This window comes from Ranitomeya imitator, chromosome 7 (assembly GCF_032444005.1).
Source record: "Ranitomeya imitator isolate aRanImi1 chromosome 7, aRanImi1.pri, whole genome shotgun sequence".
NCBI classification, from domain to species: domain Eukaryota; kingdom Metazoa; phylum Chordata; class Amphibia; order Anura; family Dendrobatidae; genus Ranitomeya; species Ranitomeya imitator.
This window is the reverse complement of record NC_091288.1, coordinates 186,752,296-186,772,457: the sequence shown is the minus strand read 5'-3', so window position 1 is coordinate 186,772,457 and position 20,162 is coordinate 186,752,296. Positions and strand designations below refer to the sequence as shown.

Below are 20,162 nucleotides of genomic sequence, written 5' to 3'. Positions count from 1 at the left end.
GGGAGAGCTGGGTAAAGTCAGTGCATACCATGGAAAATCAATGCAGTATACAGAGATATTCTGGAGCCAGGGAGAGCTGGGTAAAGTCAGTGCATAAGTTTAATTCTAGTTTTATATTATTCATTCTAATATTTTAGTAATTTAAATGCATTAGAATATATCACAACACCACACATTTTATTAGTATTTATAATGAATTCAGTATGTAGATACTTTATCTATGCCATAAATACTGAATGTATACATTATCAAAATAAATATACACTAAATATGTATGTAGTATATATAAATGTGTTTATGAGATAATATATAATGTCTACTATTTAAAGGGGTTGTTTGGTCCAAATCAAAAAGTCTGTAGTCACTCTTTGTGACTGCAGACTTATGAATCACACCAGCCCACCCACTTTGCGCTGCAGGAATTCACCGTTTTCTGACCTGAGACTGGAGGGTATGTATGAGAGCCAGCTGTATGGAGCAAGGCCTCACCCTCTGGTCGGACATGCCCACTGACCGTCCGTGTCACTAGTCGGCGCGCGGCCTGTGACGGGGTGTACGGCAGAGCAAGAAGGGACAACAGACCAATGGATGATTCCACAGATTTATTATCAAGAACGCTGGAACAACACATGCAGGTAGATCTACAGAGTCCACAATTACATACAGTAACAAAGAGAACAGTTACATACATCAAATGGCATATTATTCAAATACAGGACAGGGCAAAAGTACATATCATGACAATCCCTTCCCCTCCCAATTGGTGTACGTACCAGGGACCTCTACAGGTCGCTGGTTAAGTACACACAGGCAGAGCGTAACTTACATGTGGCTTCATGCAGCCACAAATTGGCATCTTAGCTCTCCCACATCATTGCCCAGGAGAACATCTGCAGGCAGACCACCCATCACCCCAACCACACATCGCCTGACCCCAAAACCAAAGTTCAGATCCACAGTGGCTGTGGGAATAGTCCTCCATTGTCCACCAGCCAGTTCATTGACAATCCCAGGTCCTCAATGGATTGCCTCAGGCCGAACCACTCGGGGATCAGCCAGTGTGAGGAAAGCCCCTGAGTCACAAAATCCAATAAGTCTCTGTCCATCCAGCACGACCTCCTGCAAGTGCATACCTCGATGAGCAGAAGTCGTCATAGCTGCGGGTCGCACACCATAAACTCCTAGTGGTGCAACATGGGTGGGTGAGGCACTAGGCCAGTCCTCACGTAGTGGTGACACGTCGTCCTCCATGGCACTTGGGTGTACATAATTAATAATACGACTGGGTACAGAATTAATCCTCATTTGAACAGCTGGGCAGGAGGCTTGCAGATGCCCCGGCTGTCCAAATCGATAGCATCTCTGCTGGGTCTCACTCCATCCAAGGCGTCCTCTTGGGCGAGGGGTAAGGGAACCTGGAGGCCGGCTTCCACCTGAAGGTGCTGTAGGGGTTTGAGGACGACTTCTCCATGAGCTGACTGGGCATGAGGCCTGCAGATGCCCCAGATGCCCACAACCATAACACTTGCGCTCTGCTTCTTCCTCTCCTCGTTGTATTCCAGAAAACGCAGTAGAAGCAACTGGAGGCACATTTACACGGGTATCAGCATGAGGTGGTGGCTTAGAGGAACGGGAACAATGGGGACAGAAGAACAGGGGGCCACCGGTGTTGTGGAGCTGGTAGGCCTCTCTCCATCCTCCAACAGAACCCTCCACTGAGGCTTGATGGTGAGAGCCTCATCAGCTAGAGCTGCAGCTTCCTCCACAGTGGCTGGTCTCCTCTCACGCACCCATTCCCGGATCTCAGCAGGGCACTTGAAGTAAAACTGCTGTTTTAGGATAACCTGGAGGAAGGTCTCCCAGGTTAAGGCCTCATCTGCCTCCAGCCAGCGATGACATATCTGTTTGAGTCTGTGGGCATACATCTTGAAAGACACTTCCTCATCACAGGCTAAAGTACGGAACTGAGTCCTGTAAGTGTCTGGGGTAACAACATAATGTTCTAGAATAGTCCGTTTAATCTCCGCATACTCACAGTTCCCCTAAGGGTCCATAGCTCTATAGGCTGCGGCAGCTCCACCCTCTAAGAGCCCCACCAGATGTCGGACTCGGTCCCTTTCCGGGACTTCCATTAATCGACACTGATGCTCAAAGTCCTGGAAGAAGCCCTCAATGTCGCCTGCAGCCTCATTAAAGGGCTTGAAGTCTTTGCGGGACACTCTGGGGAGTTCCCTCATGGTGGGTGCTGGGGTTACAGTCTGTCTGGAGCTTCTAGCTGCTTCCAAAGCGATCTGCCTCTCCAGCAATGCCATCTCCTGAGCTCTGTCCTCGGCTCTGTGAATGGCCTCCCTCTCCCTCTCCTCGGCTCTGTGAATGGCCTCCCTCTCCCTCTCCTGAGCTCTGTGAATGGCCTCCATCTTATAGTCTATGGTGGCCTCTTCTCCCAGCAATGCCAACTCCTCCTCGTACCACACAACCCACTGACTTTTTTGGGTATTTACCTCCGGCTGCCTTCTTTCCTCCATTTGCTGTGAGGATCCTTCCTCAGCATCATCTTGCAGGCGAACTCCTTCCAAAGCCTCAATAAGCTGCTCCTTGGAGAGTCCTTTAAAACGGACTCCTACTTCCCGGGCCTTTGATTGTAGGCTCCCCAAACTCCAGTTCTTGTACTCTGTGGTGCTGGTTCTTGATGTTGATGGGCCGTTGTCCTCCATTCCTTCTGCTCTGATCCCACTGCTTGCCACCAGTTTGTGACGGGGTGTACGGCAGAGCAAGAAGGGACAACAGGCCAATGGATGATTCCACAGATTAATTATCAAGAACGCTGGAACAACACATGCAGGTAGATCTACAGAGTCCACAATTAGTCCAACAGAACAGGTTCGGGGGCACCTCCCGATAATCCTTGTGCCAGGTAACAAAGCAATAGTCCACACGAGTCCAAGGGATCCCAAAACAATCTCACGAACGACGAGATATGTCCGCAGCTCAAGTCTCGCCCCGTTCACTTCCACAGTCCTAGATGGGCGTGGGGTCTTGCCTCAGCTAAGAGTCCCCACTCCTTCTCCTTCAAGGATCAACTCACATCTGATCTCAAAATAAGAATGGATTGTCTGAGCTCCTGGGATCCGCCCATGAAGGGGGTAGGGGTTACACCTTCTATTCAATGGTTGGGTCCACCAGAAGATTCTAGACTGGTGGGCTCCAGGCAGTCTATGTAATATGTACATTTGACTAGCCACCTGCTGTGAGGAAGAATGGCTATTCCTCCACTAGTGATGTTGACAAAGCTTAATTACATTAGAGCTTAGGGCTGCAAGTATTGGGGGAAGGAGACATTGTTACAGGTGAACTCCCAGCCAAGAAAATACATAAATTACAGCTAATAGAAACCAGAGAACAGTTACATACATCAAATGGCATATTATTCAAATACAGGACAGGGCAAAAGTACATATCATGACAATCGGGACTGGAGGGTATGTATGAGAGCCAGCTGTATGGAGCAAGGCCTCGCCCACTGGTCGGACATGCCCACTGACCATCCGTGTCACTAGTCGGCGCGCGGCCTCACCTCAATACAAGTGTATGGAGTGAGGCTGTGCCCACTGGCTGGGAGTATGTATAACACATATATAGCCTCTGGTCCGGGGTCGGAAACCGGCGAATCGCCACACAGTACGTGTACGGGGATTCTTAATTCTGCAGTCACACAGAGTGATTGCAGACTTATTGATTTGGACCGGACAACCCCTTAAAAGGCTGTTTTTTCTTTATAGTGCGTGCTATGGTTTTCTTACATATTTATGAGGTACGGCCGAATACAAAATTTGTAGGCTTATGATATTTTCTGCAATGTCCTAAAATAAAGTAGTCAATTATTTAGAACATGTGACCACTTGGGATATATACAATTCATATGGATATTATAGAACTGATTACATTTCTCTTACAGTGACTAACAACTTGGAACACGTTAGTTCGGCTCCACCACAGCCACTGTCCACTGTCATATCTCACGACATGGGAATAATACAGACAGTATTCCATTGTCGTTTTATTGTGCTGTTTCATTGCTATGCAATAAGGTTTGCCTTCCTTATAAGTTTGTTCTTCCTCTCTCCCCGTCTCTCCATATAGCTCTGATGTCAGTAACTCCTCCCTTTTTCCTCATTCACTGTTTGGCAGCCATCCTAGAAGCTCATGAGTTTGCATTTCTGGTTCAAAAAAGTCTTTTTTACCTACTGTACTTTTGCGTAACTGCAAGAATTCAGCTGGAAAATAAATCTACTGGAATCTTTATAGGTGCCTCCTGCAGTCGAGTTCAAGCTATTTGATGATATATCTATGTGTACGTACTGGTTCGTACTGGATGATATATCTATGTGTAAGTACTGGTTCGTACTGGATGATATATCTATGTGTAAGTACTGGTTCGCACTGGATGATATACAGTATCTATGTGTAAGTACTGGTTCGTACTGGATGATATATCTATGTGTAAGTACTGGTTCGTACTGGATGATATATCTATGTGTAAGTACTGGTTCGCACTGGATGATATATCTATGTGTAAGTACTGGTTCGTACTGGATGATATATCTATGTGTAAGTACTGGTTCGTACTGGATGATATATCTATGTGTAAGTACTGGTTCGCACTGGATGATATATCTATGTGTAAGTACTGGTTTGCACTGCGCCCTATACTTGCAGCCCAGTTATGGAGCCAGAATAGTCACCACAAATGACTGACAGGTCTCATAGGGATAGACCTGTCAATCACATGCAGCTGTGATGTGATCTTCAAAGTATAATCTCTCTGAAACACTACAGTGCTTCACTTCAGCCAGGGAGTGATTCTTGATGCCCGTGGTTTGGGCAGCATGAAATGCCTGACAGGTTACCTTTAAAATGAATGAGATACCCAGGAAGAGGACAATTTATTACGGTACCTTATTATCTGTGATTTTGCTGTGCTAAGGGAAATATTCTGTAACTTTTATTATGATTTATATGCACATATTTTTAAAAAGCGATAAAATATTTGCAGTTTTTCACATTCTCCTAATTTCTAATATTCACAATATTTCCCTGGAGATATTTCTCCTGCATAGAATATTTGACATCTTTCTATTGCTATAGCCTCTTCGCCGTTAAAATGATGCTGGTGGCACTGCAGAAGATACATATATAATTTTATTTTCACTGCTCTCAATTTTTTTCTGCACAAAATCAAATAAGAACAGGACAACAAGAACATTAGGTTAAAGCAGAAGCCAAGTGTCTGTGTGTTATACTAATATCCCCCAATATCACCCTCTGAAAACTATTTCATATATATGTATACACATGAATTTATACATATACTACATAGATAAATATATATATATATATATATATATATATATATATATATATATATATATATATACAGTATATATATCACGCACACGATTGTGTGAAAAAGTGTTTGCCCCTTCCTGATTCTTTTGCATGTTTGTCATACTTAAGCATTTCAGATAAAAAAAGGCCAATTTGATTATTAGAGAAAGATAACACAAGTAAACAAAAAATCTGTACAGCTGACATGTGCCCGCAACAGCCGAGGGTGGAATCACGAGCCACCCGCGGCTGTTAACTAGTTCAATTCCGCTGTCAATCTCTCACAGCAGCATTTATCTTTCACTAACTGGAAGTGAATCATAAATCCCGCCCACTGGTGACCTCCCATGATCCCAGGTCACCGATAGTCTCCAGAAGACCTCTATGGTTGTCATTGCCAGATTGCTATGAGCGCCACCCATCGCCTCACTTGATCATTGCCTGTGAGTAGCAGAGGAGATCAGACTACTGCAGCCTCTAGTCTCCCATGGAGACTATTGAAGCATGCAAAAAGTAAAACAAAAAGTTTTTTAAAATATTTAAAAAATATATAAAAGTTCAAATCACCCCCATTCAAAATAAAGCAATTAAAAAAAAAATAATAATAATCAAACATTCACATACTTGGTATCGTCGTGTTCAGAATCGCCTGATCTATCAATATAGGGAAAGAATTAACCCGATTGCTAAAAAGGCGTAACGAGAAAAAAATTTAAAACGTGAGAATTACCTTTTTTTGGTCCTCGCTTCATTGCAATAAAATGCAATAACGGACAATCAAAAGATCATATACACACCAAAATTACATCAATAAAAACATCAGCTCGGCGCACAAAAAATAAGCCCTAATCCAGCCCCAGATCATGAAAAATGGAGACCTGACTACAGGTTGTCGTTTTTTTTACCATAGTTTGGATTCTTTTTCCACCACTTAAATAAAAAAGAACCTAGACATGTTTGGCATCTATGAATTTGTAATGACCTGGAGAATTTATAACAACAGGTCAGTTTTATAATTTAGTGAACACTGTAAGAAAAAAACAACAACTGTGGAATTGCACTTTTTTTGCAATTTCACCATACTTGGAATTTTTTTCCCGTTTTCTAGTGCACAATATGTTAAAACCAATTGTGTTGTTCAAAAGTACAACTTGTCCCGCAAAAAAAAAAGGACTCTTATGGCCATTTTGACCTAAAAATAAAAAAGTTATGGCTCTGGGAAGAACGGGAGCAAAAAAAAAAATGAAAGCGCAAAAATGGAAATACCTCTGGTCGTGAAGTGGATAATATACCGTATATACTCAAATATAAGCGGACCCCCCTAATTTTTCCACAAAAAACTGGGAAAACGTAATGACTCGAGTATAAGCCTAGGGTGGGAAATGCAGCAGCTAATGGTAAATTTCAAAAATAAAAACAGATACCAATAAAAGTAAAATTAATTGAGAAATCAGTAGGTTAAGTGTTTTTGAATATCCATATTGAATCAGGAGCCCCATATAATGCTCCATACAGTTCATGATGGGCCCCATAAGATGCTCCATACAAAATACGCCCCATATTATGCTCGATACAGTATATGATGGCCAAATAAGATGCTCTATAGAAACATTTGCCCCATATAATGCTGCACAAAGGTTGATGGCCCCATAAGCTGCTCCATAGAAACATTTGGCCCATACAGTGCTGCATAAAGGTTAATAATGGCCCCATAAGATGCTCCATAGAAACATGTGCCCCATACAATGCTGTATAAAGGTTAATAATGGCCCCATAAAATGCTCCATAGATTATGCCACATAAGATGCTCCATAGATTATGCCCAATATGCTGTTGCTGCGATTAGAAAAAAAATTCACATACTCCCCTCTTGTCGCTCAGGCCCTCAACACTTGCGATATTCACCTTCCCCATTCCACCGCCGGGCGCCGCTGTGTCTTCCGTGTCCTCCGCAGTAACTGTTCAGGCAGAGGGCAGCGCACACTAAACACATCATCGCGCCCTCTGACCTGAACATGAAGACCAAGGAACACAACAGGCCGGTCCGTGATACTGTTGTGGAGAAGCTTAAAGCTGGATTTGGATACAGAATGATTTCCAAAACTTTAAACATTCCAAGGGGCATTGTGCAAGTGATCATCTTGAAATGGAAGGAGTATCATACCACTGTAAATCTACCAAGACCCGGCCGTCCCTCTAAACTTTCATTTCAAACAAGGAGAAGACTGATCAGAGATGCAGCCAAGAGGCCCATGATCACTCTGGATGAACTGCAGAGATCTACAGCTGAGGTGGAACAGTCTGTCCATAGGACAACAATCAGTCGTACACTGCACAAATCAGGCCTTTATGGAAGAGTGGCAAGAAGAAAGCCATTTCTCAAAGATATCCATAAAAAGTGTCGTTTAAAGTTTGTAACAAGCCACCTGGACACACCAAACATTTGGAAGAAGGTGTTCTGGTCAGATGAAACAAAAATTGAACTTTTTGGCAACAATGCCAAACGATATGTTTGGCGTAAAGGCAACACAGCTCATCACCCTGAACACACCATCCCCACTGTCAAACATGATGGTGGTAGCATCATGGTTTGGGTCTGCTTTTCTTCAGCAGGGACAGGGAAGATGGTTATGCGGCGCCCCAGAGTCCTGGTCATTGCAGTAATGTTATTCTTCCACCAGGGGGAGTGATGTTACGTCTGGAGGCAATAAAGGAGATCTTCTGTCCAGGTATTACAACCACATAACACACTTCACACTCCAGTCCGCCAGGGGGAGCTAAGCTTCTATCTATTAGGGCACTCCTCACATATAGGTAAAACTGGTAGTCTGGACAGGAAGTTAGTCAGAACCTGACAGAGTTTGGCAGAAGCTGGTTGGAGTGGGTTCCAGCCAGATCCAGACTGCGGTCTGCGGAGGACGAGGGTCCACGGAGCTGCGCCTGCCCGACGTGCGGCAGCACCCAAAGAAAGAGACATTAAAGGGAATTGTGTTGCAGTGAGTGAGAAACGAAGTCATAGCAAAAGGAGAGGAAAACCAGAAGGAGTTCTGCCCTGTAAAAGGCTGGCTCCTTATGAGGCGCAAGTATCCCGGTAGCCAGAACACCGAGGGAGTAAGGATCTCTACGCTTTACTTCAGAGACTGGCAGGACAGTTAATTCCATGTTGGCTGCCCGACCATATACCCAGGAGGCACGGTGGCAACTTGTGGAGGCCGGGGCGTCGTAGGGTCCCTACAAAAAGCCTCAGGCCACCAGTCATACGGGTTTTGTCCTATCCGTCAGGGGGACAGAGAGGAAGAGACTTAACATCTCCAATAGTTGTGAGGACCTTACCGAGAAGCTCAGCAGGGAGGTACTAGAACACACAGGCGCTAGAGGAAGGCTACTGATTTCCACCTGGATAAGGGGACTCGGGATTTGCCTTCAGACCAGCCGGACTCTGCCTGCCCCGTGGTCTGTACCCTGGACTGTGGACGCTGAAGCCTTCAGTAAAGGTAAAGAGACTGCAACCTTGTGTCCTCGTTATTCACTGCACCTTACATCATCCACCATCTACACCTCTGGGATGCCCTGGGGAAACACTTCACCTGTGGGAAGGTATACCATCTGGCTGCTATAACATCACCCCAGCGGACCCCTAAGCAGCGTCGGTCACCCTGACCGAATACCACAGGTGGCGTCACGAACATTATCCCTTTAAAGACCTTTCCCCCCCATTTTATTAATGGACGTCCCTAGGGCCACGGACCGGGTCAGCCACCATGACTTCCCCTCGAGAACCGAAGGGCCCGGCTTCGAGTAACCCCTAGCCCTGGGGGGGCGATCCAGTTACAATTGATGGAAAGATAGATGGAGCCAAATACAGGACCATTCTTGAAGAAAACCTGTTGGAGTCTGCAAAAGACCTGAGACTGGGACGGAGATTTGTCTTCCAACAAGACAACGATCCCAAACATAAAGCAAAATCTACAATGGAATGGTTCACAAATAAACATATCCAGGTGTTAGAATGGCCAAGTCAAAGTCCAGACCTCAATCCAATTGAGAATCTCTGGAAAGAGCTGAAAACTGCTGTTCACATATCACATATTATAAAATGTATCAGTACAACCTTTTTATTTAAAGGAAAGGGTGATTATTTATCTATAACACTGCATATGATTATTCATATAGCACCAAAAGGCAATCGCTTACAGTACAACATGTTGGTTTTGCAATCAAAGAAACAGAAATGCAGAAGTAGAAAAAAATTACATAGAAAGGTGAACCGCAGCCACAATTGTCTATAGATATATTTTAATGTGTTTCTGAATAATAAAGACACGGTTGGCTAATATGTTTACATCCCCCATCAGTAATGCCTTGGGCGGTCTCTCTCTATATATATATACTGTATATATATCAACAATGAATGCCAAGTCTATACATTTGATTTTATAATTTAAAATCCTTTTATTTTTTGCCTTCAATTGAATCTCCTTTCTGCCATATGATTAGAAGGGGGAATGATAAAGGGCATCATATAGGAAAATATGCAATTAGCGCTAGATAAACATTGATGGCATTAAATAAACAGGTAATATGCAATTACTGCGATGTGATCAGAGGCGCAGAACAAAATGTTACTCTGTACTCACACCATAATTTCACTTTGATGATATAAAATTTAGCATCACTGATACAGGGGCGGGCTGTCAGATGGACAGACTGACCTCGTTATGGCACTCCATAGGCGGTGGCAGTGCCATCAAGCAAAGCCAACTGGCACATTAATTTATTAGGGGCGAAGCAATTACATAACATTACTGCATTGGTCTCACATGGATGTATCTTGCGTATATATATTTTTTTACAGCAATCGCTTCTGCACTGTTGGTACTAAACTAAAATCTTTCTGAAATGTACTTAACAAATTTTCAGCATGTCATTTTATCTGAAATTGAAAAACCCCCTAGATATGTCTTTGTTTAAAGCTTCTCAGTTGTTAGAACCATTTTTAGGACTTACACCATAGAGCCCTGATTCTGCAGCACTAGCCATATGCTAGATTTCAGTTATTTGGAAGGGCTGAGACTTGCCCCAACAACAGGCATTGGGCAGCAAATTAGGAACAAAGGAGACTCCTAATGGCAAGCACTCTGGAGCGATTTTATGAAAGTTGTTTTCAAGCATATTGACATAATTTATGTGAAAGTACAGTGACCATTCTTACACTGAAGAGTTGCATAATCCAGAAGAAATGCTAACCGGCTGGCGGCCTCCGCAATCTCATCCTTCAGCTTATAAACAGTCACGTCACTTGAGGTCCTCAAGAAGTCAGCAAGAGCAACCAGATCTTCGGTAGTTGCGGGCACCTCGCTGACTCGGTCTGCTATCATGCTGTACTTTAAACAGATACTGGAAGGACAGAGGAAAAAGCACATTTAGCATGGTCGATATAATCAGTGCAAGCAGCTACTATCTCACTATTTTCATTAATGGGATTACCTAGAGGTTGACAAATTTATTTAAAAGCTCCCGTTTCGAAACCTTTACCCACTGCCAGTTTCTACCAGGTCTCATTTCGATGCACCAGACATTTGCCAAAAATTCCTAATTAACCATTCACTGGCCACAGAAATGACCTGGCACAGCCACTGATTCTCAGAGTGGGCATATCTGGTGATGTATAGTGATGGGACCAAGAAGTAGAGACCAGCAAGGATCAGCGAATAAGAATATCTAGAATGGGGGCCTCATCGTACACTGCCACCAGTGGAAAGTTGCTTGGGATTCCGACACAAATGAATGTGACTTCCAACCACCTCTCCACTAACACCAACGTGTTTAGGGTGCCACTTCCAAGACAGATGCAGCTTCTGTAGCCAGTGGATATGCCATAAATGTGCAGGATGGGAACACCCTTTAATGAGCTTTCCAGTCTACTCATAATGCAAAGCCAAAATATCAAATAATCTGCCCATCAGGCACATAATAAAAGAAGAACCATCCATTGTGCATTTCATGTTGATTTTTTTTTATCTCACATTAATCAAAGGATAGAAAATTGAACTAGGTATAATTAATAGTAACGCTCTGCTGTCATGTTAGATCACAGAGCTAACAAGTCTAAAAGGCTACATTACCGCGGTCCACGGAACGGATGACAGGTGATGAAAGGAAAACAAATATCACTTTTGTAATCATTGACTACACATTTATAGTGAATGCTGTAAACCTTTGAAATGCTATAAATGAGCTTGTTACAAGCCATTATGGTGGATGGTTCACTTTTTGGACTGAAGGCCTCTGTATAATGATGGCTCCCCAATAGACAACCTCTTTTAGAAGAGCATCCCCTCACCCAGACCTGATTTCCTGTTAAAGATTTTCAATTTAATCATATATTGTACATACTGGCTCTCTTGTTTAGGAGGACAATCCCCCTAGAAAATCAATTTTCAGCACAATTTTGGGTGGATGGTAGAATCAAAGCTGTATTACCATAGTTATAACTATAAACCTTAATCCTTAGTTATCACCTATCCACACCATACGTAATAGTTGCGGGTCTGACCGCTGGAACTTGCACCAAATAGCAGATGGAGGAACTTTTATACCTGATAGGACGGAGTGGAGGTGTCCATGCTTGACCTGCGATCTATTCATCACCTATGGTGCTGCTGAATGTTGCGCTTGGCTTATTCCGGCAGACCCATAGAGAATAAATGAAGAGCCAGTCGTCGTCCAACTGCTTCTCCATCGGGTGAGAAAATTTGCCCAATATGCCGATCATTGCAGGTTCCAGTGGTTAGGTGAGGTTGTCCAAGTCAAAGCCCTCTTACACAGGCTGATGCTAAGAATATGGGGATGGACCACATTTAATATGATCAATCGGACCCCAAACAGTTTATAAATAGCTGGTCACACGAGGTGATGACAATGAATTTCAGACTACCTGAAACATACGATCAGTTGATGAACAACCAGATGATCGCATCTAATCCTCTGCAGGTTCATTATGGCAATGTGGAGGCTTCGGAGCTGAACCTCCCACCATTTCCTACTGGTGTAACTTCTGTACAGACAGGTGGATTTTGGAATGTGTTATCCTTACACACAGCACTGAGTATATCTTAGAAAGGGGTTTTAAAAAAGGGCAGCAAGACTGTTGGATGGGGGGGATTTTGTGCAGGACGATCTTGTCCGCTGCTTTCAATTGCAACTACTAGAATTTTAAATGCAGCCCCCTTGACTATAATAGATATATTATATTTCAAATCAATGCTGGCATCCTGGCCGCCTCTTGTGAGTACTAGCCTCCATGACATCAGGCTGCATGTCATAATGTTGTGTGAGGCCTTGCTTGATGTCATGACTCTGCGGGGGCTTAGCTTAGTATTTTACTCAAAAGAGGTGCCAAGGATGCCAACATTCGAATGCCAGACAAAGAAGTTTGCAAGAAGGTGGTCTGGCTGCCACAGAGACAGATATGGATGTCTGACCAGTATCCCGAGAATCTTTTTGTTCTACTCTGATATATATATATATTTATTTTACTCACTTATGTAGCGCCATTTATTCTGCAGCACTTCACAGACATGGTCATCACTGTTCCCATCGGGGCTTACAATCTACCTTCCCTTTCAGTATGTTTTTGGAGTGTGGGGAGATCATTCAAACTCCTTGTGTCTCCGCAGTTTGTCGCCCATCAAACACATCTGGGTTGTCATCAATTGACAATTGCAAAAGGAGCTGCCAGCAGCAGATCTTGATGATTTGTCCAAATGCATTCAGCACAGCAGAACATTCCCCAGACAACCATTAACCCCTTTCTGCCATTGGACGTAATATTCCGTCCATGTGGGGTGGGCCTTAATTCCCAAGGACGGAATATTACGTCCAGCGCGATCGGCCGCGCTCACGGGGGGAGCGCCGCCGATCGCGGCCGGGTGTCAGCTGCTTATCGCAGCTGACATCCGGCACTATGTGCCAGGAGCGGTCACGGACCGCCCCCGGCACATTAACCCCCGGCACACCGCGATCAAAGATGATCGCGATGTGCCGGTGGTATAGGGAAGCTTCCCGCAGGGAGGGGGCTCCCTGCGGGCTTCCCTGAGACCCCCGGAGCAACGCGATGTGATCGCGTTGCTCCGGGGGTCTCCTACCTCCCTCCCTGCAGTAAGTCCCGGATCCAAGATGGCCGCGGATCCGGGTCCTGCAGGGAGGGAGGTGGCTTACCAAGTGCCTGCTCAGAGCAGGCACTTGGTAATGCTGCACTGCTCTCAGACAGATCGGCGATCTGTCAGAGTGCTGTGCAAACTGGCAGATCACCGATCTGTATTGTCCCCCCCTGGGACAAAGTAAAAAAGTAAAAAAAAAAATTTCCAAGTGTGTAAAAAAAAAAAAAAAAAAAATCCTAAATAATGAAAAAAAAAAAAATATTATTCCCATAAATACATTTCTTTATCTAAAAAAAAAAAAAAAACAATAAAAGTACACATATTTAGTATCGCCGCGTCTGTAACGACCCGACCTATAAAACTGGCCCACTAGTTAACCCCTTCAGTAAACACCGGAAGAAAAAAAAAAAAAACGAGGCAAAAAACAACGCTTTATTATCATACCGCCAAACAAAAAGTGGAATAACACGCGATCAAAAAGACGGATATAAATAACCATGGTACCACTGAAAGCGTCATCTTGTCCCGCAAAAAATGAGCCACCATACAGCAACATCAGCAAAAAATAAAAAAGTTATAGTCCTCAGAATAAAGCGAGGCAAAAATAATTAATTTTTTCTATAAAATAGTTTTTATCGTATAAAAGCGCCAAAACATAAAAAAAATGATATAAATGAGGTGTCGCTGTAATCGTACTGACCCGAAGAATAAAACTGCTTTATCAATTTTACCAAACGCGGAACGGTATAAACGCCTCCCCCAAAAGAAATTCATGAATAGCTGGTTTTTGGTCATTCTGCCTCACAAAAATCGGAATAAAAAGCGATCAAAAAATGTCACATGCCCGAAAATGTTACCAATAAAAACGTCAACTCGTCCCGCAAAAAACAAGACCTCACATGACTCTGTGGACTCAAATATGGAAAAATTATAGTTCTCAAAATGTGGTAACGCAAAAAATATTTTTTGCAATAAAAAGCGTCTTTCAGTGTGTGACGGCTGCCAATCATAAAAATCCGCTAAAAAACCCGCTATAAAAGTAAATGAAAAAAATGTATTTATTTCCATTTTCCCATTGAGGTTAGGGCTAGGGTTAGGGCTAGGGTTAGGGCTAGGGTTAGGGCTAGGGCTAGGGCTAGGGCTAGGGCTAGGGCTAGGGTTAGGGCTAGGGTTAGGGCTAGGGTTAGGGCTAGGGTTAGGGTTAGGGTTAGGGTTAGGGCTAGGGTTAGGTCTAGGGTTAGCATTAGGGCTAGGGTTAGGGCTAGGGTTAGGGCTAGGGTTAGGGCTAGGGTTAGGGCTAGGGTTAGGGTTAGGGCTAAGGTTAGGGTTAGGGCTAGGGTTAGGGTTGGGGTTGGGGCTACAGTTAGGGTTGGGGCTAAAGTTAGGGTTAGGGTTTAGATTACATTTACAGTTGGGATTAGGGTTGGGATTAGGGTTAGGGGTGTGTCTGGGTTAGAGGTGTGGTTAGGGTTACTATTGGGATTAGGGTTAGGGGTGTGTTTGGATTAGGGTTTCAGTTATAATTGGGGGGTTTCCACTGTTTAGGCACATCAGGGGGATCTCCAAACGCGACATGGCGACCGATCTCAATTCCATCCAATTCTGCATTGAAAAAGTAAAACAGTGCTCCTTCCCTTCCGAGCTCTCCCGTGTGCCCAAACAGGAGTTTACCCCAACATATGGGGTATCAGCGTACTCAGGACAAATTGGGCAACAACTTTTGGGGTCCAATTTCTCCTGTTACCCTTGGGAAAATACAAAATTGGGGGCTAAAAAATAATTTTTGTGGGAAAAAAAGAGATTTTTTATTTTCACGGCTCTGCGTTATAAACTGCAGTGAAACACTTGGGGGCTCAAAGTTCTCACAACACATCTAGATAAGTTCGTGGGGGGGTCTAGTTTCCAATATGGGGTCACTTGTGGGGGTTTCTACTGTTTAGGTATATTAGGGGCTCTGCAAACGCAATGTGACGCCTGCAGACCATTCCATCTAAGTCTGCATTCCAAATGGCGCTCCTTCCCTTCCGAGCCCTCCCATGCGCCCAAACGCTGGTTTCCCCCCCACATATGGGGTATCAACGCACTCAGGACAAATTGGACAACAACTTTTGGGGTCCAATTTCTCATTTTACCCTCGAGAAAATACAAAACTGGGGGCTAAAAAATAATTTTGAGGGGAATTTTTTTTTTTTATTTTCACGGCTCTGCGTTATAAACTGTAGTGAAATACTTGGGGGCTCAAAGTTCTCACAACACATCTAGACAAGTTCCTTGGGGGGTCTAGTTTCCAATATGGGGTTACTTGTGGGGGGTTTCTACTGTTTAGGTACATTAGGGGCTCTGCAAACACAATGTGACGCCTGCAGACCATTCCATCTACGTCTGTATTCCAAATGGCGCTCCTTCCCTTCCGAGCCCTCCCATGCGCCCAAACGCTGGTTCTCCCCCACATATAGGGTATCAGCGCACTCAGGACAAATTGCACAACAACTTTTGGGGTCCAATTTCTCCTGTTACCCTCAGGAAAATACAAAACTGGGGGCTAAAAAATTATTTTTGTGGGAAAAAATTTTTGTTTTATTTTTACGGCTCTGCATTATAAACTTCTGTGAAGCTCTTATTGGGTCAAAGTGCTCACCACACATCTAGATAAGTTCCTTAGGGGGTCTACTTTTCAAAATGGTGTCACTTGTGGGGGGTTTCAATGTTTAGGTACATCAGTGGCTCTCCAAACGCAACATGGCGTCCCATCTCAATTCCTGTAAATTTTGCATTGAAAGGTCAAACGGCGCTCCTTCCCTTCCGAGCTCTCCCATGCGCCCAAACAATGGTTTACCCCCACATATGGGGTATCAGAGTACTCAGGACAAATTGTTCCACAACTTTTGTGGTCCAATTTCTTCTCTTACCATTGGGAAAATAAAAAATTGGGGGCGAAAAGATAATTTTTGTGAAAAAAAAAATGATTTTTTTATTTTTACGGTTCTGCATTATAAACTTCTGTGAAGCACTTGGTGGGTCAAAGTGCTCACCACACCTCTAGATAAGTTCCTTAGGGGGTCTACTTTCCAAAATGGTGTCACTTGTGGGGGGTTTCAATGTTTAGGCACATCAGTGGCTCTCCAAACGCAACATGGCGTCCCATCTCAATTCCTGTCAATTTTGCATTGAAAGGTCAAACGGCGCTCCTTCGCTTCCAAGCTCTGTCATGCGCCCAAACAGTGGTTTACACCCACATATGGGGTATCAGAGTACTCAGGACAAATTGTGCCACAACTTTTGTGGTCCAATTTCTTCTCTTACCATTGGGAAAATAAAAAATTGGGGGCGAAAAGATAATTTTTGTGAAAAAAAATGATTTTTTATTTTTACGATTCTGCATTATAAACTTCTGTGAAGCACTTGGTGGGTCAAAGTGCTCACCACACCTCTAGATAAGTTCCTTATGGGGTCTACTTTCCAAAATGGTGTCACTTGTGGGGGGTTTCAATGTTTAGGCACATCAGTGGCTCTCCAAACGCAACATGGCGTTCCATCTCAATTCCAGTCAATTTTGCATTGAAAAGTCAAATGGCGCTCCTTCCCTTCCGAGCTCTGCCATGCGCCCAAACTGTGGTTAACCCCCAAATATGGGGTATCAGCGTACTCAGGACAAATTGTACAACAACGTTTGGGGTCCATTTTCTCCTGTAACCCTTGGTAAAATAAAACAAATTGGAGCTGAAGTAAATTTTTTGTGAAAAAAAGTTAAATGTTAATTTTTATTTAAACATTCCAAAAATTCCTGTGAAGCACCTGAAGGGTTAATAAACTTCTTGAATGTGGTTTTGAGAACCTTGAGGGGTGCAGTTTTTAGAATGGTGTCACACTTGGGTATTTTCTATCATATAGACCCCTCAAAATGACTTCAAATGAGATGTGGTCCCTAAAATAAAATGGTGTTGTAAAAATGAGAAATTGCTGGTCAACTTTTAACCCTTATAACTCCCTAACAAAAAAAAATTTTGGTTCCAAAATTGTGCTGATGTAAAGTAGACATGTGGGAAATGTTACTTATTAAGTATTTTGTGTGACATATCTCTGTGATTTAATTGCATAAAAATTCAAAGTTGGAAAATTGCGAAATTTTCAAAATTTTCGCCAAATTTCCATTTTTTTCACAAATAAACGCAGGTAATATCAAAGAAATTTTACCACTATCATGAAGTACAATATGTCACGAGAAAACAATGTCAGAATCACCGGGATCCGTTGAAGCGTTCCAGAGTTATAACCTCATAAAGGGACAGTGGTCAGAATTGTAAAAATTGGCCTGGTCATTAACGTGCAAACCACCCTTGGGGGTAAAGGGGTTAATAATCTCACCGTTAGCACCAAGGCTGTAAGTGAAGGGATTTTCTGCATATGGCGCTCAAACTCAATACTGAATACATCAAGATGTTTTGAAAATTTCGCTTGCATTTTTTCATCATTTACTTATCATTAACATGTCTACTCATCCTCTGATTTCCATAACATCTTGGTGTTGCAATTTCAATGTTGAGGAGTTTGTATACATACAAATATATATATACAGTATACACACCTAAACATCGTGATAGGTTGATTGGGACATCCATATCCATACGTTCATACATCTCACCTCTTATTGAGCTCCCTGTTTTCATCCACTTCAAACTGAATAAGACGATCCTTCAGTTTTTGGGCTCTGGCACACAGATCTTCATTGAGACGCAAGGCATCCAAGCAGAACATGGCCAGGGGAACCGTAACATGCATGGATGCAATTTCCCCACGGAGTTGTGATAAGTTATTGATTTTCTGTGCATAAGAAATGGACAGGCCTCAATGAAATACTATTAAAGTTTGACATAAATGGAATAAATGTCATTATGCCCTCCCATGTTATCGATTCTTTACTTATGCAGTAGATTTTATAATCATTTTTGTATTTTTTGTTTTAATAAAGTGTAATTTTTTTGGACCTTTACTCCGGTTCTCTTGTATTTATGGAGTGTCCTGAACCTATTGGGCCGCTTTAGACATTATGTCTTAGCAGTGTTCCCAATTATATGGCTGCGGTATCATATGTTCTGCTTTTAGCATTATTGTTCATAGACTACAACAAATTCTGACATATTTATGCACAAGAACATAAATATTTATGCACAATACAGCCCAGAAATAATGCCATAGTGTGAATGTAAAACCAGATCCCAATCAGAGGACAATAAAACATTCACACTCCTTATCTATGAACTGTTCCAATATTTATTTTTCTATATCCTGGCTAACACGGTAGCAAGATATATATCTTTCCTATATCACAATTTGATAGCAATTTTAACAATTTGTGATGATTAGAAAACCCCTTTAGAGGGCAGGTACTTACGGCTCATAGGTGATTTCGATCTGCTGTGCTTCTGTATATTAGCATTGTCATTGCTCACTATGCCAGTACGCTTTACTTAGAATACAGCCATTACCTCTAGGATATTTGGTACCACCATGCTATAGTGACTCCCGGTGACGATACCTTTGTATTGATGTCCTTCTGTCTGAGATTTATTTTCTTGATCTTTCTTTTGTTTTAATGACTTTTATATTTATTATATATAAATGTACATTTTATTTTGGATAAAGACCACTTTTATTCCATCATGTACTCTAGAATAAATCCTAATTCTACCCTCCGTGGTCCAGTATAAGGGTATCGGAAACAGAAGCCTCCTTACCAAGCTCGGTCCTTTCATTACCTTAGTGAAGGCCTGCAGTGAATGCTCTTCCTTAAGGAACCCCATAATGTCTTGCTGAGCTTTGTTGTTCAAAAGATCGCTGTGTTTTTTATAAACATTTAGATACCTAAGGAAAACGAAGTACAATATTACAGAAAAGTAATTTCCCGTGAAATATCCCCATCCATAGAGCTATGTGACACAATAAAGCCACTGCATTAAAACGATGCAAACAAAGGCCTGTCGCCTCTCCTGATAACAGTTTTTGTAAATTATTGTATTCTCCATGAAATAACAATTTCAGGACATGTTTTCTTATCGCTCTGCACCGTTCCTCGGTTATTCCTCCTGAAAACTCACAGAAAGTGACAATTGGGTGTTACCAGTTGTGGGTGTGTCGGTACAAAGTCTGACACTGTCCAATCAGTGTGGATCATGTCAATCTGGGGGCACGCCCCTTTAAAAAAAATTTAGGGTAGGATTTACTGGCTAGATTTACTTACATTACGTATCTAACGCGCTCCCAGTGGCAACTGGTTTCCGACGATGTCAGTTTCAAATGGGATTGCCTGATGGATCAATCAGTACGACTCTACATAGATAGATAGAATGGATCCGGCACTAAAAAGCACTTTATCCAATTTATGTGCAAAAACAGGTGCAAGGAAGTACAGTACAGATACCCTATGGCCGGTCCTCACGATCAGCGCCATCTCAGGCCATCTAGGCTATGCTTTCTCCCACAGGTTTTTGCACATATATTGAATAAAGTGCTATTCATTGCCTATTAGTGATGACGAGCAAACGGGCTGGGATCAGGTGTTATCTGAGCATGCTCGAGTGATAACCGAGTGTCTTCGGCGTGCTCTAAAAATATGTC

The 20,162-nt window shown here is 42.9% G+C and overlaps 1 protein-coding gene across 1 annotated transcript in view; it reads right to left on the bottom strand.

The window, feature by feature from the left end:
* DNAH3 (dynein axonemal heavy chain 3) overlaps positions 1-20,162 on the bottom strand; it is a 332,604-nt gene that overhangs the window by 182,644 nt on the left and 129,798 nt on the right. The window contains exons 12-14 of the mRNA XM_069734194.1: positions 19,304-19,409; positions 18,190-18,368; positions 10,598-10,782 (exon numbers count right to left, since the gene is read on the bottom strand). Of these exons, the coding sequence (XP_069590295.1) occupies positions 10,598-10,782; positions 18,190-18,368; positions 19,304-19,409 (470 nt within the window). The remainder of the gene's footprint in view (positions 1-10,597; positions 10,783-18,189; positions 18,369-19,303; positions 19,410-20,162) is intronic.